The following is a 27,252-nucleotide window of genomic DNA, read 5'->3' as shown; positions in this document are numbered from 1 at the left end:
TTTTGAAACTTACCCACACGTGTCATAGGAAAACAACGGCTTACCACCCCCAAACAAATGGGCTAACTGACCAACTCAACAGAACTCTGACTGATATGTTGTCGATTTATATTGACTTGGAGCACCGTACATGGGACAAGATACTGCCGTACGCCACTTTCGCTTATAATACTGCTGTGCAGGAGACTACTAAAGTGACGCCATTCCATCTAGTCTATGGTCAAATAGTTACCACACCATTAGATGCAATGTTGCTTGTAAGCGACAATGCAGAGCACAAGCCTGACGTCAGCGAGTTCATTCAGCGAGCCAAAGAAGCACGGCAGTTGGCGCGACATCACATAAAACAACAACAGCGCATTGATGCAAACCGTTACAACCTTCAGCGGAGAGCAGTTGACTACGCACCAGGCAACAGAGTTTGAATTTGGACTCTTGTGCGGACACCTGGCCTCTCCAAAAAGCTTCCGCGGGGGTATTTCGGCCCTTACCGAGTCTTTCGTCGTGTCGGCCCCTTGAATTACGAGGTGACACCGGGAGGACAAGTGAGCTCATCAAGATGTTAAAATAGCCCAGAAACTTATTTATTTATGTATTCATTTATTTATTTACATTACCCTCAGGGCCCATAAAGGCGTTACAGAGGGGGTGGGTAATATAACAAAAATGCAGCAATAACAGAACACAATAATACAACCAATTAATTAGAATACATGTTCAAACAATATTCAGTTATTAGAGGCTTAAGATACTATGATCGGTTAGTGCAGTCTTGAAGGATGACACGTCCTCAATGGAGGCGATGGAGGGGGGAAGGTGGTTCCACTCGGCACTGGTCTTTGGCAGAAAGGAGTCTGAAAAAACTTTAGTACGGCAGAAAGGAATAAAAACTTTATACTGATGATCAAGATGTGACGATATGTATGAAGGTTGTGAGATGAGTTCCTGTTTAAGTGAATTATTTTGGTAAAGGATTTTGTGAAAAAGGCATAGACGAGAAATTTTTCTTCGAATTTGCAAATCAATTAGTCCAAGGTTTGATTTCATTAGTGAAACGCTAGATGTGCGGGTATAGTTTGAATTAATGAAACGTGCTGACCGATTTTGAACCGACTCAATGATTGCTGATAATGTTTTTTGACTGGGGTCCCACACAGATGATGCATACTCAAGCTTAGGTCTAATTAGGGTTTTGTACAGCATTAATTTTAAATGGGAGGGGGCTTTAGAAAAATTTCTGCGTAGGTAGCCGAGGGATCTGTTGGAATTGTTAGTGACTTATTCGATGTGCGCATGCCAAGAAAGATTATTGGTTAGCTGAATTCCGAGATATTTATATGAGGTTACGTACTCAAGATTGATGTTATTGATAGTGTAGCTGAAAGAAGTGGATGAGCCAGAGCGACGCGAAAAAAACATTATTTTGCATTTAATGGGATTTAGGAACATTATTAGGAACATTAGCCATTGTGAGCACCACTTAGATATGTTATCTAGGTCTGACTGAAGAATAGTGTTATCATGCTGATTAGTTATTTCACGATATAGAACACAATCGTCGGCAAAAAGTTTTATAGAGCTAATAATAACAGTAGGTAAGTCATTAATATAAATTAAAAATAGCAATGGGCCCAAGACGGAGCCTTGAGGAACACCTGACTTTACATGACAGCACGGGGATGCAGCATCATTAGCGGTTACAAATTGAGTACGGTTAGTTAGAAAGCATTCTATCCAACTGAAGATGTTAGGATCAATATTAAGAGTACTGAGTTTAAGAAGTAGTAAGCGATGAGACACCTTGTCAAAAGCTTTAGCAAAATCTAAGAAAATACAATCAATAACTTGGCCTTTGTCTAAAAAGGAAGAAATGCTATGTATAAACGATATTAGTTGTGTTTCGCAGGAGTAGTTCTTGCGAAACCCATGCTGAAATGAAGTGAAGAAAGAGTTTGACTCAGGAAATGAAACGAGATTGGAAAATATGATATGTTCAAGGATTTTGCAAGGTACGCTGGTAAGTGAAATGGGTCTGTAATTGAGAGGAGAATGCGGGTTACCTGATTTCAACAACGGTACCACCTTCCCCACCTTCCAATCTGCGGGCAAAGTCGAGCACTGAATAGACTGGGTGAAAAGGTACATAACAAATACAGAGGAGTACACAGCAGTATTTCTCAGAAATTTCGAATTAATTTCGCCCGCTCCACAGGAAGAGGATAGTTTTAAACTATGAATTAGCTTTAAAATCCCCGCAAAATCGACAACAAGCGAATCCATGGGAAAAAAATCTTTTTTGCGCATGTACGGGACTGTGTCAGTCCAGCAGTCAGAAAACGACTTTGCAAAGGTGTCATTTAGAACCATGTAACATTCTTCATTGCTCGTGCAACCACCAGTATCTGTAAGAGATATGTTCTTTTTCTTTTTTATTTGAATAGTGCTCCAAAATTTCGATGGATTAGTAGAAAGAAGAGAAGGTAGATATGTATTAAAAAAGACGACCTTTGCTTCTCTTAGCGCGATGCGATATGCATGCAGTGTGTTTGCGTAATCATTGCAACGAGTAGATGTTTGCCAGCATTTTGGAAGACGAAAAGTGCGTTTTTTCTTGTTTGATAATCTTTTTAGTGTCGTTGAAGGCCGAGGGGAGCGTTTCTTTCCGGAAAGCCTGCGCAGTGGAATATATTTAGCGACAAGTGATGTGGCTTTGTTCCTAAATATTGTCCAATTATCTTCTACAGTACGGCTAAAAAATTCTGGCATGAACTCGTCAATGAATAATGCAAGCTCATTATTGATTGCTGTGTAATCGCCTCTCGCATAATCACTGATAAATTTTGGATTGCTTTTCTGACATGTAACACGGCCCTTTACAAAAAAATGTAAAAAATAATGATTGCTTATTCCGGGTAAACAAGTTAATGAATGCACTAAATGAGGATTACTGACAAGGACCAGGTCAAGTGGGTCACGACGGTACACAACATAATTCTTGTCGCAGTGAAACAGCTCTTCACTATAAATTTTATCGGTCAACCAGGTCTCAGTCAACGCAACCACGTCAGCAGCGCATGAATCAATAATAGGTGTTAGAGCGTCGCTTTTATTGATTAAACTGCGCACATTTGACAATAAAAATGATAAGCCTTGAGAAGACTGGCTGCGTTGCTGATGCCTAACATCTGTTAGGAAAAAGACACATCAGGACGGCGGTTTGTAGCGGCAAACGACAGTTCAGCAGTACTGGCGGCATTGCCCAAATGCAGTTCACAGACACTGTCGGTATCAGGGGGGTAAATGTAACATTTTTTGTTGATATACAGCTTGTTGTACCTCACAGTGAAAAGTTCGCCGCTTTTCTTGCCAAAATTGTACAATTTTGTCTTGACAGTTCTGGTTGCCTTACAAAAGTCTTCACTTATGGAGACACCACTTGTTTTTAGCTTGTTTTTGGAAGACAGAATCGTTTCTATTAGTTTACTGGATGAAAACCGGACAATAACAGGTCTGGACTTATTAGGGACAAAACGGCCAAGCCTGTGCGCCCGGGAAATGCGATCATCGCTGCTATCTAGGTTTAGGCTTAAAGCTGAATTTAATATCGAGCAAACTTTTTCTTCTGACTGTGCCCAAGTTTCAACAGCGGCATCTACTATGCCGTGAAATATTAAATTTTCTCGACGTGAACCGTCTTGAAATTCATTGAGTCGTTGGTTCAGTACGGCCATTTGAGGCACGAGACTTTCTCCCTGTTGTTCCTCTGACGATCGAATGCTTTGTTCAACTGCCGAGAGCCTATTGTCGATATCGGCGATTCGTTGCTCCATTGAGTACTGAGCCTCTTTGGCTTCACTCAAGGTAGACATCACTTCTTCATGTTTGGAATCAAATTTGTCGTGCAGTGATTTAACGAGCTGTAGCAATTCTTTGTTAGGATCGTCTTTGGGGGGGCCAGGGTTTAGCTCTACGTCGCCGGACATGAATAGCAACTTAGCCATAAACACACATTCACATGTTGATTGAAACAACGTTTGTGGGCCTGGAAGCACTAGCAGCCAAACATTTCTTGACTTTTTACAGTGAAGTTGAGGTGCTGTACTCACCTGCACCCAAAAACGGAACGGTGTTTGAAACATGTTGACGGCTGTATTGCCTCCATTCTCACTGAAGTGGCGTAAGCCATTCCAGCTGCTTTTAAGGCTTGCTGATGTTGATGCGTCTGTCGATTTGGTAGCCGGGAATGACAGCGCTGCAGTGAGACGCGGCCAGCTTGCGCGAAATGTCTCGGTGGCCTCACAGCGGAACGGGCGCTTGTTCAGCCGGTTGGGCGAGTTGTTGCCTCCGTCATTTGCTGCCGGGATCGCCAGCACTTGCGCTTGCGCAGAACCAGTGAAGCTGTTCCACGCGGCGAATCCGATGAAAATCTGCACCTAAAAACGGAACGGTGTTTGAAACATGTTGACGGCTGTAGTGCTTTCATTCCCACTGAATTGTACATGGGGTAAGAATGAAACCATTCTATGACAGACAATGAACATCGAACTATATGCACCCGATCATAAGGAATACCTATTTCTCCAATGGAGACCATGCATTCAGACCATGTCAGCAACATTGCTTCTACGCATCGGGGCGATGTGTTCTTGGAGAAGGGATAATGACGCAAGACAGAAGCGGTATTCAAACTACGCGCGCAAGTTCGTGCGTCCCCAAGAGACCAGCGGCCCGATGATGAGACAAGAAAAGGCTGTGACGACACGCGCCTCCTCAGCACGGGATTTTGACGGAAATGAAGTGGGACACCGCTCGAGGTCTTCTCAGAGATTGATTCCTTTTGCTGATTGCCTGTTAGGGACGCTGCTACATTTTTCTTTTTGGGCACAAGTTAGCCCCACTAAATAGTTACTCTTAAACCATCTGGATTATCTGTAACAATATTGAAAAAAAAGTTCGTTCTTGGGCGTGTACTTGTGTTTTATGGGTTATGGCTTGTTTTTGCTGTTGCTTCATGATACGGTGGCTCTGTGGTAGCTTTCACGGTGGCTTATTTCTCCTTTTGCACTGCAGGAGCAGAAGAGCAGCCAATCTAAATCCAAATCAAGCAAAAGTCACAGCAGCAGTGGTACCAGCAGCACAAGCTCGCATAAGTTGTCATCATCGTCTGGCAGCAAAGAACACAAAAGCAGCTCCAGGGACAAAGAGCGACATAAAGACCTTTCGCGAGAGAAAAACAAAGAACGGGATAAGTCGCGGGACACAAAGCTTTCCTCCTCAGCAGAGAGTGATGCCAAGGCAACAGAGCAGAAGCCACTGGAACACAAGGCTGAGCACAAGCCTGAACACAAGAGTGAGCACAAGGGTGAGCATAAATCCGAACACAAGGCAGAGCGCAAAGCTGAACACAAGGCAACTGAGCACAAGGCTGAACACAAAAGTGACCACAAAGCAGAACACAAGGCTGAGCATAAGAGTGAACACAAAGCTGAACACAAATCCGAAGAAAAAGCCGACCACAAGGCTGAACACAAAGCACTTGAGCCAAAAGTTCCTGAATCGAAGCAAGCGGAGACAAAAGTTCCCGAGACCAAATTGCCTGAGAGCAAAGGGTCTTCTGAGCTGGATTCAAGACGAGCAGAGAAGTCATCCCAAAAGCACAGGGATAAGACAAAGGACAAAAGCTCCAAAGAGCGGTCTTCAAAAGAGCACAGCTCTCAGAAGGAGTCCACTCACAAGATGTCTTCTCTGCCACCAACCACATCTGTCGAATCTAGTTCATCAAAAAGCTCAAAAAATCCTTCTGCACCAAGACGTCCGCTGTCACCACCTCCTCCCAAGAAACAAAAGCTTCAGGAACCGGAGAGAAAGAAAAAGGACTTTTCGAAGTCGCACCGACCCAAGGATTCACCTAAAAAGCCACCCGAGCATTCAGATCGGAAGCCGCCCGAGCCTCTCGAAAAACTGCCGTCACCGTTGCTACCGTTGCCTGCCTCTCCGCAACTCGTGCTGCCTGTTCGAGAGCCGAGTCCATTACCTGCAACGAACCAGTCTGCTCCTGCACCTGCTCCCGCATCTGAAGAATCAAACAGCCCTAAGGTGGCAGCAGCTCCTGCAAGGGGCCCACTCAACGCTCTCATGCTCGAAATGGAGCAGGAGGACCTTTTGTCACCACTCTCTAGCCCATCGGCATCACCGACACCAACGAGAGAAGTCATCGCTCCCATTACAAAAGCACCACCACAGCCATGTACAGCTGATCACCTTCAGGAGCTTCAAGAGCTCAAGAAACGAATCCTAAGCTTAGAAGATCCACGGCGACTGCAAGCAGTAGTGGACGTTGTAGAGGGCACGGGCCTTTACAAGATGACTGAAGAATCCTTTGATTTTGACCTGTGCTCACTGGACCAAATCACTTTGGAGAGGCTACAAGCTTGCCTTAACGGCAGGTGAAATAGTCGTCGGTGTTTGGTGGCGCGGTGTGGTCGTGGATCTCTCATCACCAAAGAGTGCACTCTTCCTGCCCCATATTATGGATCTCGCTTCTCAGTCACGCAGGCGTGGCAACACACAGTGGGTTGGGGGTTTCCCACTGGAGTACTATGTGCAATGTCCCAAGTGTGGGTGGGCAGCTCTTGTACCTGTCTTAAAATGTGTGGCTGCATTCATCAGTTGTGAAAACTGCAAAAGTTTAAAGTTTCAAGACTTGAATATTCAGTGGCACTTTTGTTTATATTTCTCAGTGTTCTTTCTGATGACGGCGAAACTGAGCTTTCAAAGGCCCTGAAACGCTCATCTCTGAACACTTAGTTTTCCTAAGGGTCCCCCTCTCCCTTATTAAGAGCAGCAACAATAAGTGCAGCACCACTCAATTATAGCCCAAATCAACTGCTGTCACTGTAATATATTATGATATTGTCATTTGTAGTTTTTTTCCTAAGTGCTACAAATACCTTGTCTAGCACATCGTTTTACCCGGTGCATAAGCAAGATATTTCGTGTCTGGAGCCTTCTTTCATGTATTGCCACTCCTTTCATTGTATGCTAGTAGGGAAAAATGCAATGACTGCTGTCCATTGTCATCACACTTTCACTATTCTTGTTCATTATAGATTGCATCTGCCACTGGCTCTTTTCACACCTTTACTTTATCACTCATCACTCTCTCTTTCTTTTCGGTTTACTTCATGAAGCTATCCAGTTCCTCACTCAACTTGTTCATGTGAAGTTTTAGTTTTTTACATGTTTTCAGTCATCTTTCACTCATCTGTTATCTGTGTGACTTTGAGCTCTCCCATGAAAATGCTACAGAGTATTGTTTATATGCAAGTTAATGTGCCATCATGGCCCATTCCTAAGTTACTGTAAATAAATATGACATGTTGTCCTAACCTTGTGACTCTGCTTGTCTGATGCTGAATAATCGGATGGCCTGAGTCTGATTGCTATCAGTTGCTTTTTTGACTAAAAAAAGATTGTGACCAGCACGGTCCCATGAGCTTTGCAGATTGCCATTGTGAATGAGCAATAATGAAGGATGGTGCTCTGTACTGCCCGTTTCGTGTGTTATCAGCAGGTAGCACTGTACATATTCAAAGGATGTTTCAGCTTGTCTCATCTGGCATAATGTTAAAGAATGGCGAAAGCTGATTTACACAAAGGTGGACAGCGCATCTGAGGATTCTGTTTGCACTAGTGCATGGCAGTGAAACGAGAAAAGCTTATTGCCATAGGGGTAACTAAGTTGCACAACTAACGTTGTGGGACATTCTTAATTAATGTGGTCGGTATTTTAACTGAGCGATTCACTCATATTTTTTGTAACTTACGAATTACCTTTGAAAAATGCCAAGTTTGAGCAGTTGAAGGAACATAAGCTCAGAAGTGGTATGGAAACGGGAGAATATATGGGGAGGAAGCACAGTAGTATTTTTTTTACAGTGAAAGCTGTTATGAGATCACAAGGGCCACTTGGGCTTGAATTGTCTCCCTCGACTGGTGTCCGTAACCACTATCGCATGAAATTAAAAAAAATTGGTAAATAAAAGACACCAAGCACACAATGGGATTAAAATCCGGCGGACGAGCCCAGCACTCCACCACTGAGCCACACTGGTGCTTAAAACTCCATTGCAAATTGGCCTTAGGCTGGCTCTATGTCGAGAAAGGAAACAAGGTAATATGAATAATAAAGCGTTTTACGACTGCAAAGAAACAACCAGGTGGTACACAATGCAAGACGCGTTACGAGTGGGTTGTCGAATGCTCCAACCCTTCACAAAAGCTTCAGACGTAATTCTTCATTGTCATCAGTCACAGCATTAAAAAAATTGCAAAATATTTCTTGCAAGTGTGTAGCAGGTACCATGTTTCTCCAAAGGATGGCATAGTGAATGCATCCCTACAATTTTTGGGGTCGTGCGTACCCTGGAAGTATGCTTGTAGCAGTTACACAAAGAATGTTTAGAAAAGGCTCTGAAATGGCGCTCTTTCTAACTTTTGCCGAGACTGTGCTGCGCATTCCGCACAGGCCTTGCGGTTTTTTTGTACCAACTACTTCTCTTTCCGTACCTTTTCTGTGCCCACCTGCTTTGTATTGTTGTACTAATTAGACCAGCAGTTCGAATTGTGAAGGTTTTCATATATAGCAGCCGGGCATGTCCACACGTGGCTGGAGGTAATGCTACAGGCCACAAGTAATCACAAATGGTCATATATCATTAGACACCATAATAAACGAAGTTTAGTTGGCTAACTACGGTAGTTTGGTCAAACAGGCTTTAACTTAAAAGCTGTCATGCTTGCCATGGTTCATGCTCAAACTTCAGAACAAAGTTCCGTTTTGTTTCAGTCAGTTCAATGAAATACTTAGCATTGTTTACCTGTTCGAACAAGCTGAATTTCCAGCTCATAAAATAGGTACTCAGTAGTTATTGGTAGGTCAAGTTTTTGAGGCACAATATTAAGGTTGGCCATGCCATTAGTTGTCGACTTCCTTTACTTTGATTCTTATTTTTTCTTTATAAAACCACACAAGGAGGGAAAAACACAGAACAATGGGTACCAAAACACATAAGCGTGCGATAAAATGCGAGCGAAAACCACATGAAATCATGTCCAGTATGTTTTGCATTTTTTAAAATGAATGTGTAGATTACCTCTAACTGACCAAGAAGACAATCAACCTTCGTTGTCGTTGTACAAGATCTATTAAGAGTGAGACAAGACTCCAGCTTATAGACCAAATACATTACTCAATATAACACAGCTGCTACAAACAATTTTGTGATAGTGGTATTTGAAGGAACATTGAAGAGGAAAACGATTTTTCTGTTATCAGTGAATTGCCCATCCACAATTTTAAAACCTTGGTGCTGAGAAGACGCTTGGTAAGCGAGAAAAGGCACAAAAAGAAAACGCAGGTGCGACACCACCTTGAAATTTCTGCACCAATCGCCATGACGTCATGAATTTGATTGATTTGTGGGGTGTAACGTCCCAAAACCACCAAATGATTATGAGAGACGCCGTAGTGGAGAGCTCCGGAGATTTCGACCACCTGGGGTTCTTTAACGTGCACCCAAATCTGAGCACACGGGCCTACAACATTTCCACCTCCATCGGAAATGCAGCCGGGATGTGATCCCGCGACCTGCAGGTCAGCAGCCAAGTACCTTAGCCACTAGACCACCGCGGCGGGGCGACGTCATGAATTTTGACTGTGTTTACTGAGGCTTATGTACTTGCCAGTAGCAGGTAAAAATGAAGTAGAATGTCTACTGATGGATACTGAGACTTAATAAACCAAGTTTCAGGAAATTTCATTGCCCCAAGGTCAGCGAAGCACAATAAATACGTATCAAAATTCGTGACATAATGAGTGCAGCTTTTGATGCAAACTATAAGGTATACATTTACTTTGATTTACTCCTCAAATAATAAACTTATGGCAAGATTAACGACATTAGGGCTCTCAGAGTACACTTTATCGATCCAGTTTTGCCCCCCCGTCGCGACGATTATGAGTACCATGCCCTTTGTTCGCGAAGCGCAGCGGTTTTCGCACGTGGGCTCTTTTGCCTGCATGGATGTCACAAATACATGTATCACGGTTCGCAACGGGGTTTTCTCTGTCGTGAATGTGACAATATTTTTGGAAAAGGGGAATGTTGGTTAAACTGAAATTTCGTTACATCGATGTTTATGAGCGTTTGAATGCGTGCGCCCCTTGACAGCGAAAGAAATATGAATGGTGATGCGTGCTTTCACACACGCACAGAAGCAGCTGTGAGTGAATAGCAGGCCGGAATTGCGGTTCTCTTACCGCGAAGACTGGTGCTTTCAGTGATATGCATTTTTTTTTTTGTGCTGACATTTATGGCAATATTAATCTACAGGTTTTCCCTCTCACTTTAATCCAAGTGCCAGCCTAAATAATCTGCACGCCATTCAAATAATCTAAGCGCTGAGCTATTTAATTCATGTGTCAAACATTTAATTCAAGCGCCAACATATTTAATCCAAGCACCAACTCAATGAGGCCGCCTGCCAATGAGTTCAATCCAAGTGCCACCGTATTTAATACAATTGCCAATGACTTTAATTCAGGTGCCAGTCAGTTTAATCTATGCGCTAGAAACACGGTTAGCCACTTTATATAGTATAAATGTCAGAATAACGTAAATATGACGTCACAGGAAGAACTTTTCCGTCGGCTATACATGGTAGCGCTTATGAAATGAAGTGCACAGTGCTACTTTGGTGTTTTGGTGTCATAGCTTCAAAATAAAAAAATTGAGTGAGTAGTAATTGCATTTATGGGTACTTAAATATATTTGCTCATAGAGTCTATGTTAGTTTTTATTTTATCGCTACTGCTTCATTGCGGCTAACCATCACATATGCATACATTCGTGTTGTCTGCTTAGCAGACGACATTCGGCTACTTATTTGCTGAGGCTACCGCAGTCGTCTGCTCATCCCAGTGAGAACAGTGACCGACAGATGTTGTTCATTCGTTTTTGAAATCAGAAATAACCACTTAAAAATACTAAACTTGCATTTAATCGGGTTCATGTGGAAATAAGTTGTTATGAAAGCATCAAAGGAGATACTCCTGTTTTCATGTAACAGACGACGCTTAGTGTAGCTGAAGCGTGTTTGCTTAAAACGTGTGTTTTCATACAGGCACATTTGCAGACGAAGAGAGAGCTTTGCTTGAAGTCATGGCTGGACGCAAACAAGGACCACACTTTAAGAACCCCAACGAACCTCGTCGAAAAAACAGCAGAGTATCGGTGGTCGACAGGGCTAGGATTGTGGACGTCTACAGGCGTGGCAGTGACTTAAAGCAACTGGCCGACACTGTAGGCATCAACATTAAAACAGCAAGATGGATTGCCATTACCGACAAAGAAAGATCGAAGCATGGTGGGGGTTCGAAAAGAAAGTTTGGAGATGACATCGTGAGTGCTTTGAGACGAATTGTCGACGAAAACTGTACATTTACATTAAAGCAAATAAAGGAAGCCCTGGAGGAAGAAATGTCAGGAGTAACAATCGGTGCAAGCACAGTGATCGCTTGCTGGATGTCCACTGTTACTCGATGAAGCTCGTGATGCAGAGGCCTACAGATCGCAACCGTGGCGTTATCAAGCACAGCCGCATGCTGTACGTCCAATGGCTGCATGCAGTCTGATGGACCGCGTTTTTTCCGCCTATATTAGACTAACTTCAATATCTGGTGTTCCAGGAAATTCGGTGGGGCAGTTAAAGGACAACCAACTGTGCACATGACCACGACGACAAAGGGAGCGAACTTGAACATTATAGCATGCATTTCCGCAAATGGAGTTATTCACTGAACTGTGGTGGACAAAGTTTATTGGGTTGTTTTTAATGATTTCCTCAGCGATGTTTCGGCCCGCGTAGAGCGTGATGAGCCAAATACGGAAGCTGTATTCCTTTTTGATAATGCACCTGCTCACGCTCGAGCAGAACAGGCAACCTTGGCTAACTCCCTCCACTCTATTAAGCGCCTGCTAGCGTACAGTCCCTTTTTTAACCTTATAGAAGAAGCCTTCTCTAAATTCAAATCACACGTGAAGGCCTACCTGAGCGAACGTCGTAATTTAGTTTTAGTGGCACCGCAAGGCATGACGGAAAAGGAGCACAGGCATTCTTTGTTACTGGATGCGGCTCGCCACCCCATGGAACAATTACAGCGCGTTGACTGTGCGCCCCTTAATCGCACAATTTCTCTTTCATGCCTGCCGCTTTGCGTGAAGATGACTTGTGAATGTCCGTCTCCGAGCCCTATGAGACAGGTCTGTTTTAATAAATACGCTCACCTGTGCCTATGTTGCATTTCTTGAATAATTCGTAGTAAGCACTTTTGTTTTCCTTTTATATATATATATATATGTGTGTGTGTGTGTGTGTGTGTGTGTGTGTGTGTGTGTGTGTGTGTGTGTAGAGAAAGGGGGGGAGGGAGGACAGAACGAATAATTTAGTGATTGCACTGAATCCGCAAGCTTACAATGTGCAATGAGAGCATAATGCCGTGTAAAAAAACACGTACAGAAAAAAAAAAAAGAAAGGTCAATTGCATGTTATTATCGTTTTGTTTCTTCTGTGTTTGTTTCATGGCATTGGTCAAGTACGACACAAAACTACCAAGCTTAACGAACAATCAGTACTGTTCGTATCATTAGAGACATTAAACTTTGTTTCAATGAAAAGATGAAAATGTTTCAATGAAAAGAGACCTCAGGACATCCTTAGTATGCCTCCGTGAGGACAATATGACGCCCTCAGAATGTCCTCTTAAGGTACTAGAATGGCAGTAATCCCGTCCCCTTGTCCATACACATAACAACCTCAGCACATCCTCAAAACAACACTTCAGGACTTTTTCAGTATCTTTTCAGAACAACGATCGCGTGGCCAGTTCTGTACTGTGGGCAGTGATGCTACTTAGGATTTACTTGTTTTCATGATATTTCCATACATAAAAAAAAAAACCTGCGAGGTTTCGTGTATATACTGGTTCAATCAACAGATAGGTGTCAAAACATACAAAGCTTGCTGACTGAAATTTATTTATTTAACAATAATCACAACTGACAGCTTTGTGAGGCATTCGAGTCCGCGTATAGTGAGAACAAAGAAAAGCAGTATCAAGGCAGTCAACACAGCTCAATCAACTACGTTTGTAATCTTCCTCAAAAGTTTGACACAGTGTCATCACCACGTGTTTCAGTGTCATCACCACGCCCAATGCACTCACTAGTGTTAGAGGCCCCGCTCTAACAGTCTGTCAGTACACTCGACACGGGAGTTGTCTTGACTTGCCCGAGGTCAGGCCCTGTGTCAGATGCAGAAGTCGATCCTTTCACGTTGGGACCAGACTGCTTTGAAGCACAATTGATCGCGATTGGCTGGTGTTCCAGGCTGCTTCGTACCACACCTCGCCGCGGTCGCCTGGTGACAATACATCAATAATCAGCCTGAACGTTGAGCAGCCCAGTGCACCCATCAACACGGCAATCAACCTCCTGTCGTCACCTACGACTTAAACTCTCACACATATCTCGCTTTTCACCATGCACACAAACAACAAAGGACACGCACCTTCACTAGTACACAGCACCTTTGCTGACAGACCCCATATGACAGTCAGTTGGCTTGGAATGGCTTGGCTACTTGACTATTCAGAATTGTCAATGGTTGGCAGCCGCTAGCTTGTTATTACGCGCTACAGCGGCGTATAATGACTAATTTAAGGCTGTGACACTTAAGAACACACTCTTTCAAATGGACATTTTGCAATACCAGGTTCGATACCCAAGCCGATTAATTACGCATGTCTCATTAAGCTGAACGCGTAATTTGAAATTTTTCTGCCAAAAAAACAAACAACTGGGGCGAGGATATACAATGACCTTATGACTGTATGAAACGAACGTGTGGAGAAAGTCTTCACATATGAAATACATCTGCTTGGTGCGCAAATGTTTTGAGGAATTATATCTAAGTGCTCAGGGTGATGCTTTTGTCATCCCCAAAAGATCCTTGACAGGAATTTATATCTAAGTGCTCAGGGTGATGCTTTTGTCATCCCCAAAAGATCCTTGACAGGACCTTTTCCGGACCAATTGTTGTCCTCAGAAAGCACTCGAAAAGACGTTTCCAGGTCAAACCAGCTAGTGTCGTCCTCAGTAAGCACTGAAGTCAATGAGAACTGTGCGAGGACAATTGTACGATATGAGGACGACCTCAGGACATTGAGTGTTGTCTGGGATAAGAGCAAACAATATTCTAAGATAAAACTTCCATTGCCACATCAGGATGATCAGTTTACGTTTTATATGCACTGTAGGACAAAAATATATTGGAATTATCTCTCATTCACAGTGCCGCGCGATGGCCTCCTAATTTCTTGATTATGTAGCTGCCTTTGACCCATCACTACCCACGGCCAGGTTTTCAATATCTTGGCATGCATTCCGGCACCCCGATAAACATAGTCTGTCTGTCCTTCGCATTACATGAGCTGTCCTGGTCATGTAATGTTGTAGTATGTGCCAAAGCCAATTATGAGCTTTAGTGACGGACATTGAATTTCATTGCACTGTAAAATATCCAGTAATATGTTCCTGCGTTTTTTTTTTCGTTTTGATTAAAATTATTTCACCTGGGCCAAGCACTCATTATACAAACTTGCACATAGCAAAGTATAAGCACTCCAAACACGGCTCAAGCGAACCACGGCAGTAATTTTTTTTCCGCGAATACTATCGGCGAATACAAATTATAATATTTTATTTTACCCTTCGACTATTGTCTTTTATACTGTAGGAACTGCATTTCAATTGCACTGCCGTTTTTACGCCTCGTATTCTGGTTTTTGTGCGTGGATTAAACTGACTGGCACCTGAATTAAAGTCGTTGGCAATTGGATTAAACTCAATGGCACACGGCTTGAGTGAGTTGGCGCTTGGATTAAATAACTCGGCACTCAGATTATTTCCATGGCGTGCAGATTATTTAAGCTGACACTTGGATTAAAGCGAGAGAGAAAACCTGTAGTTTCGGTTTCGACTGCCTTTGCTAAGCCTCAAAAAGATGCAATAATATTTGTTTAATTTTACCTAGTGCTTTATACTAAAAATAAGTCAGTTTCTTGAAAATATTGTTATTATATTTTACGTAGTTGTACAGCACCAGCTTTACAACGCCAATCCACGTTCTGAAGGGAACTAGCCGGCTATCAATCCTCAATGGCGTCGCTTGTTTCGTTCTCTTGCGTGGACGGACAGTTCTAACTGCCCTCAACAATTTAATCGCGATTGTAGGAATAATGAGCCGAAGAAGAGCGTACGAGGACGACGACGAAGATGGTAAGATGTTCTTGAAAAACAGGATGTCTTTTCAGCGGCAGCAATGCACTGTTATTCAGGAATCTTTGGCGCCTTTATCACGTCGCACTTTGACGTTCCGGAGCCGGCGAGTGTTGATCTCTGCAGTTCGCGCCGATCATTTTGGGTTTTGCTTGCCGTAGAAACTTTTAATCGTAGATCATTATGCCACTTGTTGCGTGGCAGGTCAGATATCCCTGCGTGCTCATTTCTTCATTCGCGATTTCCAGATTTCCGCGTTCGCAAGCGGCGGAGGGTCAGTTCGGAACCCAGAGAAATAGAGGACCGGTTGAAGTCTTTGATTGAAAGAGTCGGTGAAAAGGTGAGTGCGAGGTGACGTTTCCTGTGCGTTTAATTATATCGTACTTTGTGCAGAATTAAAGCTGTTTGTCTTAGCTTCCATGTTCAGTGTTTTGGGGTAAATCGTGTACACAGATCTCTAATTTCTTTTTTTTTCTTCCCCCACTGTAAAGAGCACGTCATCGCTTGAAAGCAACCTGGAAGGATTGGCCAGTGTGCTGGATGCAGACCTCCCAAGCTACAAAGGAAACATATTAAATATATTGGTAGAATGGTATGTGCATTGTTTAAATCGTCTTGATCATTGCATTGTTTATTCGGCTTATTTCTGGCGTTGTTTTTGCCAGGTGCCCAGGCAGTTTTGCGCATTGACAAGTGTCTTAAACGAATCACAGACCCCATCACTGCCAAGTTCTCTTCGAAAATTCACTAATGTGCACATTGGGACAATGTAACATTTAGTGGAATAGTTCAGGATATAAATTCACTATAGCGATCTTTAAGAAAAATAAAAAAAATTGGGCGGTAAACGAAATTTCACAGGTATTGCAGGACTGAATAATTGTGTCAGCCCAGTTTTTCGTCCTCAACTTTACAGCACAGCCTTTTCCTGCAGTATGTTCCAACCAGCCCCCACACTAGCTTTTCTAGTTGCACCTCTTGCAATATTTGTATTGTCATCCTTCATGTGTGGTTTCATTGCTGGTTGTATTTGTATGCGAATGACTTGCTAATAATACTTTTACAGGCCTTCACATTCACATATGTATTTTTAATGTTAGCCCTCTTTACTTCAATGCAGTCCTTTTGCAGCTGTGTTGCTTATTTCTTGGAATGGCTAATTTAATTATGTGGTGTCTTGAGACAAATAGGCACTCTTTTTGAACCCTTTGCCTCCTTGATTTTCTTTACGAGACCACTACATATAGATCAGATGTTTGTCATTACAGGCATTTAAAATTTTCTGCTTACATTTCCAGGCTGCACAGTTCTGTGTACAATACGACGCCACTCATCATAAATACTTAAGAACAAGATTTGGAAAGGTGAATAACTGGTAATCACTGAATATAAATAATTGCTGCATTTGTCATTGCTTAATTTATACAATTACAGAGTAGTGTGAGTACTGTGGAAATTGTGGGGTTAGTATTGAACTTTATGTCCTGTGGTTTCATAGCTTACTGAAAACAAATATGTTAGTACCAGTAAAGAATCTCTTGTGAATTTAATGCATTTGGGCTCCTATTTCTTGCAGTGCCATTTTCATGCCAGAGAAGACAACCATCTACACAACGCTCATTGGCCTGCTCAATGCACGTAATTATAACTTCGGTGGTGAGGTAAGCTCTTAACTGAATAAGAAGTTTGATGAACCTTCGTCCTTTTGTAGTATTAAGATGATGGCGTTCCAGACACAGCGATCAGACTCAACTCCGTCTTTAAGGTATAAGGCAAAAAATACTTGTTTATTTAACTGCGCTTGGAAGCGCTCTGCTGTCACATGAGCGTCCCCGCATCCCTCCTTTTCCTCGCGCTCTTCTTCTTTCTCGTTTCCTTGTCCCAGCCCGGAACGTGAAAAATAATCAACATTCCCGGCCGCGCAAAGTTAAACACATAGTTCAAGTGCGTACAGTCTTTGTATCGGCCTGATCGCAAGGTGACCGCCTTGCAACTTGATCTTGCAGAAACGAATGAGATCGTCGGCACTGCGGTACACTTCCGTGACCCTTGCAGCGCTTCCATAGCTGTCGTGGCGTGTTGTCCGCATGCACGAGAACGATGTCCCCTTGCTTCGATGCTGTAGTTGATTTCGTGTTGGCAAAGTGTGCAGATCGTAATAGCAATGGATATTATTTTTGCCAACGCTTCCAAAAACTTTCAACCAGCAGCTTCCTGTAGTTGTGTCTGCGTATGGCGTCTGCCCGCTTGGAGTTACTGTTGACTTCATCAGCGGTCGCATACGGTATGGAAGTCAACCTTCGTTCAAGGAGATGTTCGGCTGGTGTCCAAGTGCAAGGTTCTCCTGCATCTGTCTCGATGAAAGTCGGAAGCCTAGAGTTTAAGACTGCTTCGACCTCCGCCAGCACTGTCGATATTTCTTCTTGGTTCAGACGAGCTTTGCCGATAATTTTTCGCAGCGGAAGCTTCACTGATCATACAAGGCACTCCCACCATCCACCCCACCAAGGAGTATTTGGTGCAATGAACTTTCACGAAATGCCGTTGGTGCTGAGGTGACCAGCGACGTCCTCTTCAGAGAACATTCGGTGTAGTCGCTTCATGTCTGCCGATGTCTTGTGAAAGCTTCGTGCGTTGTCAGAATAGATCACCCTAGGTAATCCTCTCCGAGCTGCAAATCGTCGTAGGCACAGCAGGAAAGCCTCGGATTTCATTTCCGAGACAAGCTTGAAATGCATGGCTCTAGATGCGGCGCACGTAAAAAGTGCAACGTAGCACTTCGTGTCCCTTTTCTCTGTGCGTGCATACAGAGGGCCCGCGAAGTCGACTCCTACAACTTCGAACGGGTTCGTTGGTGACACTCGATGACTTGTTAACGGAGCAGTCTCAGCACTTCCTGGGTTCGCACTGCAACACTTGCATATATTGCAGCTATGCAGCACTCTCTTTACCAAAGAGCGAGCTCGACAAATCCAGTAGCGTTCCCGAAGCTGCGTAAGTGTATCTCTAACTCCTCTCCTCCATGTAGGACATGAAGATGGGCTCTGTTTGCCAAAAGTGCCGAAAAGTGGTGGCTTGACGGCATTATGATTGGGTGCTTGACATCTTGTGTGGAATGCATGAGGTATAAACGACCTCCAACCCGAAGAATTCCGTCTTTTTCTATGTAAGGGCGTAGTTCAGTGATTCAAGATGTAGACTCGACTGGTTGGCCGTTGGTCAAAGCGGTGAGTTCTTCAAGAAAGCCTTGCTTTTGTGTACATCTTATCCAATACTTTTCAGCGTTCAGGATTTCTGTTGCCATGAGATGTCCTGTATGATCCGTCTTTTCTCTGCATCGGTCAGTAAATCTGGAAACCCACGCAGTGACTGAGTAGGTGCTGAAGCCTGCTGTACCGTTGAATGTCGATTATCGGAACTGAGAAGCGTGTCATTAGTGCGACGTGGACTGTTATAACTTCACCTTGGGTGGCTTCTGCTATGTCTAGTTCACTGAACTGTAGGGGCCATTCAAACATTGGTTTAGTTAGCCACTTGGGACCATGCCACCATTTTGAGCTGCACAGCAGTCTTTCCAGCATCGTGCCACGGCTGAGTAGGTCAGCCAAGTTGTCCGTTCCAGGACAGTATCTCCACTTTGATGGATCTGTAGTGCACCTGATTTCATTGACTCTGTTGGCTACGAACTGTTTCCACTTTTTGACGTCAGCTTTTATCCATGACAACACAGTGGAGGAATCTGTCCACATCGTGTAGTCAACTTGAAATATCTGTCCTACCTTTGTTTTCTAAACTGTTAGAATACTTGATAAAAGATAGACTATGTAAATTTTTTGACAGTAGACAAGTCCTTGTGAAAGAGCAGTTCGGGTTTCGTCAAGAGAAGTCAACGGAGATGGCACTACTCAGCGTAAAAGAAAAAATGCTTTCTAATGTAGATGAAAAGCGATTCACTGTTGGACTTTTTTAGATTTCAAAAAAGCATTTGATTCTATTAAACATGATATTTTATTTTATAAGCTACCGTTTTATGGCATTCGATGAGTAGCCTTAAAATTAATTCGCAGTTATTTTACGCATAGACTGCAGTACACCTGTTATAACTGCTACCCATCACAGTTTAAAGAATTATTATATGGCGTACCACAAGGATCTATTTTAGGTCCAATATTTTTTATTATCTATGTGAATGATATTATAGCCATCCCAAGAACTCTTGCAATCACTCTGTACGCAGATGATACTAGTGTGTTTTTCTCTGGCATGCAACTCGATAAAATAGGCATTCAAGCTAATGCATGGTTAAAAGAATTAGCAATATGGTTACATATAAATAAACTTAACCTAAATGTTAGTAAAACAAAAGTTATTGTATTTAAAGCACATAACAAACCAGATAATTTCAAACTCCAGCTTGCATTTGAAAATAGTATAATTGAACCTGTTTCTTCCTACAAGTTTTAGGTGTCTTTTTTGAAGAACACTTAGATTGGTCCCATCGCATTAATAAAAATCATGCCAATATATCAAGGTCCCTCGCTGTACTCCACAAGCTTAGAGACGTTGTTCCAAAATCTTTAAAGTGGCAGCTATATTACACCCTAATTCATTCACACCTTCACTACTGCATAATGATTTGGGGGTCTACATCTAAAACTAATCTTGTTAGGCTAATAAGATTGCAGAAGAAAGCAATACGATATGTAGAAAACCTATCATACAACGATCACACAGGTTCATACTTTTTAGAGCACTGTGTTCTAAAGGTGAATCAACTATATGAGTTTCATTTACTCTGTTATATTTTTAACGAAATTAAGCTTAATCCTTCTAGATATATTGAACTGCAATCTAGTAGCTATGTGCCTTATGAATTAAGATACGACCATTATAGAATAGAATTCCAGTTGTCCGAACCACCTATGGAACGCAAGCACTTACATATTTAATTCCCAGTCTTCTCAACAAACATACTCAGGTTATAGAAATCGTGCAAAAATCTTTGTCTCTGAAATCTTTCAAAAAATATATCAAAGCTTACCTTCTATCCTGTCCTCAAGATTGATAAGTTCTGTATATAGCGGTCATATGCTTCTCTGGTTTCGTTATTTGTAGTGTTATGAATCTTTTTTTATTACTGTACAAGTATCTACTCCGTTTATTCTGTACAAAAACAATGTTACGCATGCATTATTAGTGTGTTATATAGTATTTCTTTTTATATTGTATGCTCTGAGCGGTGCTTTCGGGTACTTGGGTCCCGTCAGGCAGAGGACATCTGCCTTTTGCCCTTGTATCCGAGACATACATTTGTCTGAAATAAAGACAACAACAACAACAACATTCCTCAAAGCGCTTTTCACATATGCCAACATTCTTGAGCCGATTAAGGCAGCCAGCAGCTTTAATCGCGGCAGCGTTGTCTCCTTAATGGGTGCTACACAGGACGTCGCAATCAACAGTTTCGGCTCCTCAGGATTTGAATGACGTATATCGCTGTTCTGTATGCGCTGGACTGGCATCGCAGAAAACACGTACTTGAAGCACATTGGGCTTCCTTGCTCCGCTGCCCAAATAGCGAGGAACGACGACGTCTTGCAGTTGCGGCAGCATGACCCAATCATTCCATTCTTTTTGCAGGTCATTGGGTAGGACTTCATCCCAGCCAATCCCTCGTATCCACAGCTTCTGAAACAACATTTGTATGGCAATAGTATATGGTCCTACAAATCCCAACGGGTCAAATATTCTTGATGCAGACTGCAAGACAAATCGTTTTGTGTCCGTCTGTGCTGTCAAAAACCGGAGTAGATTTTCAACCGAAAAGTTGAATTCATCCTTTGCAGGATTCCAAACTAAACCCAGGACTTTGACCGACGTTTCGTGAAGAACGACCATCTCATTACTAGTAGATTCTACTTGATTTTCAAATTGCCTCCTATGACCAGCCGATGAGCTGGTCATAGGAGGCAGAGTCGTTAGCGAGAAGAGCACTTGCCTCGTTTATAATCCGCATGTTCTGTGCTTGCCGAGACGTCCGCTTCGACATCAGTCGGCCCATGCCACTGCAGTTCACTGGTAGCCGTCTGTAGGGTCCCGGTTTTCAATCCCGGTTCATCGGCACTAAATATTAGGACGATGGCGTTCCAGACACTGCGATCAGACTCAACTTCGTCTTTAAGGTAGAATGCAAAAAATACTTGTTTATTTAACTGCGCTGGGAAACGCTCTGCTGTCACTTGAGCGTTTCCGCATCCCTCCTTTTCCTCACACTCTTCTTCTTCCTCGTTTCCTTGTCTCAGCCCAGAAAGTGAAAAATAATCAACAGTAGAATTGGCAGCTAACTAAATTTAGTGTTGATAGTAACAACCTAGTGCCCCACATGGACAATCATAAATTGGCATACAATTTAATGCAAATTGAACATGAAATAGGACTTTCTTCTTGCAATGGCTAGCTTAATTAACACAGCAGAACTTAAGTAATGTGTTTGTAAAGAACATGCTCAATACCCAAGTACATTAAAATGCCACCATGGCACTTTTATCAAAATCATTGCCTGAAAGCTTAGCTCGCTCAATTTTTTGTGAAGGAAGTATTTACTCTTTCATTGTGGCAAGTGCCTGCGGCTGGATAAAGTTGAAGTGGCACCTTCTGAGGTAAAGAAAGTTTGATGAAAAGGAGAAGAAAAAGAGAGGAACATAAATTAACCGTAATTATTGAGAATTTCTCTTCTGGTACCTTGTCATAAATTACAAAGAAGCGAAGCCCATGTAGGAATGGAATAGGTATGTTCTAACAGTGACAGCATGTACTGTGGTTCTTATTTTTTTAACATCAAGTGCATTTAAAAAATTTTGTATTGATAATGATTGGAGTGTTGCTATTGTTTATTGTATTCAGGCCTTTAGTAGTTTAGCCTCCCTTTAAAGAGCAGTAAATGGGAGTCTTATGCCGATACATCCAAGAAATCTAAAGCTGGCACCACATCATGGCAATGAAGAACAAGTACCCTGCAGCCTGCACGTACTTTCTATGACCATGTATGTTATGCCTCCATGCCCAATATGTGCCCCCTCCCCCGTTTCTTCATTACAAAGGGAAGAAGGCGTTTGAGCTTTACAATATTTGAAGCATCAGCTCAGTTTGTGACTTTACCTTGTTGAGAACCCTCGTTCGTGCGCTGCTTCTTCTAACAGATCGAGCATTTGTTTTTAAATGCTGCATACTATTCCTCGCAGCTTGTGGAGCTCTTGGTGAAAAATTACAAGGAGCGGCTCAGAGATTGCAAGTTTGAAGATGCAAGGATCATTGTAAGTTTCAACTGTCAGATATAACCCAGATATCATTGCTTCAGTGAATGCAACATCATGTTCACTGATGTAGGTGCGAGTCTTTGCGGACCTCGTCAACTGCCACGTCATTTCTGTTGGCTCGGTGGTCAGTCTCTTCGAAAGCATGCTCGAGGTCACCCTTGAGGAAAACATACCACAGGTGAGGCCAGCACCACGACTCTTTGTGCTTTGTGGCGCCAGCATAACATTTGTCGACTATTGTGAGGAGGAAATTTGCTCATTTGATTATTTTTTAGCCTTTCACAACATACATTTCCTGTTAGTATTCACTGTTCTGGTTCTATGTCTTTAATTCAATTTGCAGGTTCGCTCTGACTGGTATGTTTATGCTGTCCTGACTGCATTGCCATGGGTGAGTGAACGTGTTCATGCGCTGGGGCCTAAATGTGTTTGCTTCTAAGTACAGTTGTGCAAGTGTCCAAATAGTGTAACATTCAGTACTGATCTTGACATCATAAATTAACCATGAATATTGTCGCAGTGCAATGCGAACAAAAGATATACACACGTGTCAATATTAAAGTACGGTATTTGTGCATGTTCACTTAAAATAGCAGTGTCACAGGAATTTGTATTTTTTAAAATTCATTTAATAGCTATAAATTTCATAATCGTAACATGTAGCTTCAGTTCGCAAATGCTAAACTAATTATTGTGTTGCTTTTATGTCCTTATGGTACCTTGAAATATAATATATCGAGGTTGTACAGTAGCCATCTGCATCAATCTGAATAACAAAGTAATCATTGAATGTCTTCAATAAAGGAGCTTATTGCCTCACTAATTGACAACCATGAAAAATTTCAGAATCCACCACATATGAGTTGAGTTACAAGGATTTGTCGCGCTTCCTATTGTTTTCTTTTTTCCTTGAATGCTAGGCTTACTTTCAATGTGATTTCGAGCTTGTGCGGGCACGTGGCGGCATCCCACAGCGGCTGCAATAACCAAGCAGCTTATGATGCTCAAACCTGCTAACGGCTGTGACCCTCTGATTTAAGGCGCGGTCATTTGTGTTTATAGCACGATTTGTTAGGAGAAGAAGGAATTATATCTGGCTGCCCTTGAAGATCAATTGTGAATTCCAGGCTGCTTGCTGCAGCTCGCGTGTTTTCAGGAGCATTGATTACCGATCGGCTGCATTTCCTGACCATGCTTAAGAAGTGTTACAGGGCCCCTTTAGAGGGCCAACAAACGGGCTCTGACTCTGTTTTTTTTCACATCCCCCCAAAATAAGCTTGCTTATTCATAAAATAGACCGTGGCGATCATATCTTGTCAATATTGCAACGCTGCGCGCCGCACGCACCCTTTATTTCAGAAGACAATTTTCGCACCTTCATGCGACTGACGAATCCTCCTTGTACGCGCAGTGACTAAATCTTGCCCACTGGCAACATTACGCACCTCTGAGCTTCTCGATTGGTTCTTTGAACCCCGAAATGGTGCCTTGGCGCTGGGATTATGCAGTTTTGGACACACAGTCCGCATTTTCTATTTCCTGTGCTGCCCTCTGGTAGAGCTCGAGACTACCAGAAGCGGTTTTGCGAGAATGAAAGCCTCTGAGATTAAGAAGCGTCTTGCTTCTTTACTGCCAGAGAAAGGCTGCTCTTTGCACCGCGCTTCCTCCCTGCATTGCTGACATGTTTGCCCGGGGTGTATCCTGGCTCGGTCGTTGGCTGGACGTTGATAACATATTTTTGCGACATCGTTTAGATTGACAAATTGGGCATAGTTGCAACGAAGAGCTATGCCTCCCACTTTTCGCTGCAAGAGGGATAACTTCTTTATTACAGCACTTATTCGCAAAGTTCTTGTGGCAGCATGTTCCCATTGTACAAGTGCGTAGTCTCCCATCAGCAACATGGATTTAGACTAAGCTATTTTACGTCCACCGCTGTTATGGCCCTTACTGAAGTTATAAACACAGCATTGAGTGAAAATAAGTTGGTAGCAGTGATCTTTCTGAACCTAAAAAAAGTATTTCACACCGTAGACCACAGAATACTTCTGAATAAATTACTACATTATGGTTTCCGTGGAATCATTTTAGGACTTCTTTCAGACTACCTGAAAGATCGTCAACAGGGTGTTTTAATTAATGGTTTCATGTCGTCTATGACTCGAATACTGGTGTTCCCAGGACTTGGTGCTGGGATCATTGCTCTTCTACTTGTATAATAATGAACTTCCACAGATATTACAGTCTTCTATCTAACATTTTTATGCATGCTGACTTTACTTGTGTCATAGTAACAGGTCACAATTTAGGTGAACTTGCATCGAAGTTTACTACCAGATTAGAAAAGGCTGCTCGTTAGTTATCAAAAACTCCATAAAAGTACCGATAAGAATAAATGTATTACATTTCATTCTAGGTTAAACCTCATTAATTCTAAGGATATACACATTAAAATTAACTATTATGTTATTGAGCAAGTAACCACGAATGAATATCTTGGTGTCACTATAGATAACAAATTATATTGGCAGATTCAGACTGTGTGTTCCAATTTATCCTCAGGGATTCACGCACTTACTCAGGCTTGTCAACATTTTAATACTCTATGAATACTTCATGATGCTTTCATTCATTGTCATATCTCATATTCCATTGAGTTTTGGGGTGGCACATACACAACTTACCTGGACCTGGTCAGACGACTTCAAAAACGGGCTGTAAGAATTATTACTCATTTTGAGTATAATGACCCTAGTAATCCTCTGTTTTCCCGATTGCTCATTTTTTCATTGGATAAGCTATGGAAATTAAAACTAGCCAATTATGTATACACGGTTATTAATTACAACCACCCTTTCAATGTGTCGGGGTTTTCCGCCCCTTCTCGCTCTACCAGACAACCAATTTTTGGCAAATTGAATATTCTACCAACTAACAATGTATATGGTGAATGGATTTTACAGTTCTATAGTATTAAAATCTGGAATCACAAACCTTTTCAATAAAAAATATGTTCAGACTTCACTAAGACGTCAGAAAAACACTATTTAGAAGAATGTACAGATTGATAATGACCGGTCATGCTTACTTTGTTGGCTGTTTTAATTTTAGTGAGCAGTGGTCTGGTTTTTGTTCTTTATGTAGTAACAGGTTTTTCTTTTTTTTGTATGGTTATCTCATGTACAATATTGTTTCTTTCCATATTCAATATTAGCTATTAGTATATAACTTCTTTAGTTATGCTTATCCGAAGTGTTATTATAAAATGTCTCATTTTTGGACCTAAGCTAGCTTATGGCTTTATGTCCACACAGTGTATACAAACTTTCCACAGTTATGAGCAATAAAATTCAATTCAATATTTTTCCATTAGGAATATTAGGCCATGAGGTATTTACTAGCCCTTTAAATAGAAACGAATGATGAACATGAACTAGTATAACGACTTACCTTCACTCCCATCCTGTTGTTTCTACTCATTAGGCTTGTTGTATTAACTTTAAGAAAACATTATTTGTCTGTAGCACATTTAGGCCTTTTCACAAGTGTCACGTGCTATTTGCAATAAATGTGATGAAACAGAAACAATAAAAAAAGCAGTGGTTTTCAAAAGAAGTCTTAGGAACCCTAAATTATAAGGCAAGAGTGTGCAGTATCAGAAGCATATTTGAATAAAGCTGCAAGGAGTTCAAAACATGTATAAAGGAAGGACACAGCAGTCACTCTCAACTGAAGGCTTTTATCATATCCACACAATTTACGAAAAATGGTTTTGGGGAAGCGGAGGGGTTGAAGCCAACAAACCACACCAAACGATGCGCATTCATATTACCCATCTTGCAACTGTACATTACTGCAGATGGTGCGTTGGCTGCGCCTGTGTATACGAAAATGTTTCCTGAATCTGTCACGTCTTAGTAGCTGCTCAAAGGTTCATGATTGATTCAGTGATCAACCACTGAGATAGAGAACTGTTTGGCTAAACACGCGTGACATTTCTCATATAGTACTACATCATTATCATAGATGACAGCCATTTTTATTGGATCATTTCCTTGCAGTAATCATTACTGTGTTCATGCGGACAATGTGCACTTGCACGTAACTTGGTCTACTTGTTCTTTGCTGAAGACATGCTATAATACCATACCTTGCCAAACTTTCTTCTCCTAATTTTTTGTTTATTTTCCACGTGCGTGTCTTCATGCATTATTTATCAACATTGAATACTCTCTCACTTGAGACTAATCAGCACTGTGCCTGTCTATTCCTTCTTCAGCACTTTTTCCTTCATTCCTTTCTCATGTATAGATGTATTCGTTGGTTGTTTAGTTGTTGTTTATCAGCAATAGGCATGCTGTGAACCTCTAACCGTGAAAGTGGTGAGCTTGAAGCTGCCTTTACATAGTGCTTTGCATGCTTCTCTCAACCCAGGTGGGGCGAGAGCTCTATGAAAAAAAGGACCAAGAATTGGACAGGCTGATGCGCCATATTGATGACTACATCAGGTATGTGAGCTGCATGTGGCGCTGATTCAT

The 27,252-nt window shown here is 42.2% G+C and overlaps 2 protein-coding genes and 1 long non-coding RNA gene across 6 annotated transcripts in view; 2 read left to right on the top strand and 1 right to left on the bottom strand.

Moving 5' to 3' along the window:
• Positions 1–7,388, top strand: part of ear (ENL/AF9-related super elongation complex transcription factor) — a 28,059-nt gene extending 20,671 nt beyond the window's left edge. For both annotated transcript variants that reach the window (XM_037412264.2, XM_075891666.1), the window contains exon 6: positions 5,071–7,388. In XM_037412264.2, the coding sequence (XP_037268161.2) occupies positions 5,071–6,450 (1,380 nt within the window). In that variant the 3' untranslated portion in view covers positions 6,451–7,388. The remainder of the gene's footprint in view (positions 1–5,070) is intronic.
• On the bottom strand, positions 563–13,672 carry LOC142813207 (uncharacterized). 3 transcript variants are annotated; one of them, XR_012894681.1, is made up of 3 exons: positions 13,286–13,672; positions 4,107–4,433; positions 563–863 (listed from the first exon to the last, which is right to left on the bottom strand). It is a non-coding gene; the product is annotated as an uncharacterized LOC142813207 (long non-coding RNA). The 3 variants fall into 3 exon arrangements; XR_012894682.1 differs by having other exon boundaries at positions 563–854; XR_012894680.1 differs by having other exon boundaries at positions 563–4,433.
• A 1,569-nt stretch (positions 13,673–15,241) lies between these two features.
• Cbp80 (Nuclear cap-binding protein subunit 1) overlaps positions 15,242–27,252 on the top strand; it is a 54,888-nt gene continuing 42,877 nt past the window's right edge. The window contains exons 1-8 of the mRNA XM_037412265.2: positions 15,242–15,398; positions 15,647–15,738; positions 15,890–15,990; positions 16,975–17,059; positions 22,640–22,711; positions 22,785–22,892; positions 23,058–23,105; positions 27,149–27,222. Coding sequence (XP_037268162.2) covers positions 15,359–15,398; positions 15,647–15,738; positions 15,890–15,990; positions 16,975–17,059; positions 22,640–22,711; positions 22,785–22,892; positions 23,058–23,105; positions 27,149–27,222 — 620 coding nt within the window. The 5' untranslated portion in view covers positions 15,242–15,358. The remainder of the gene's footprint in view (positions 15,399–15,646; positions 15,739–15,889; positions 15,991–16,974; positions 17,060–22,639; positions 22,712–22,784; positions 22,893–23,057; positions 23,106–27,148; positions 27,223–27,252) is intronic.

Source organism: Rhipicephalus microplus, chromosome 1 (genome assembly GCF_043290135.1).
Source record: "Rhipicephalus microplus isolate Deutch F79 chromosome 1, USDA_Rmic, whole genome shotgun sequence".
NCBI lineage: Eukaryota > Metazoa > Arthropoda > Arachnida > Ixodida > Ixodidae > Rhipicephalus > Rhipicephalus microplus.
This window is presented reverse-complemented; position numbering and strand designations above follow the sequence as displayed.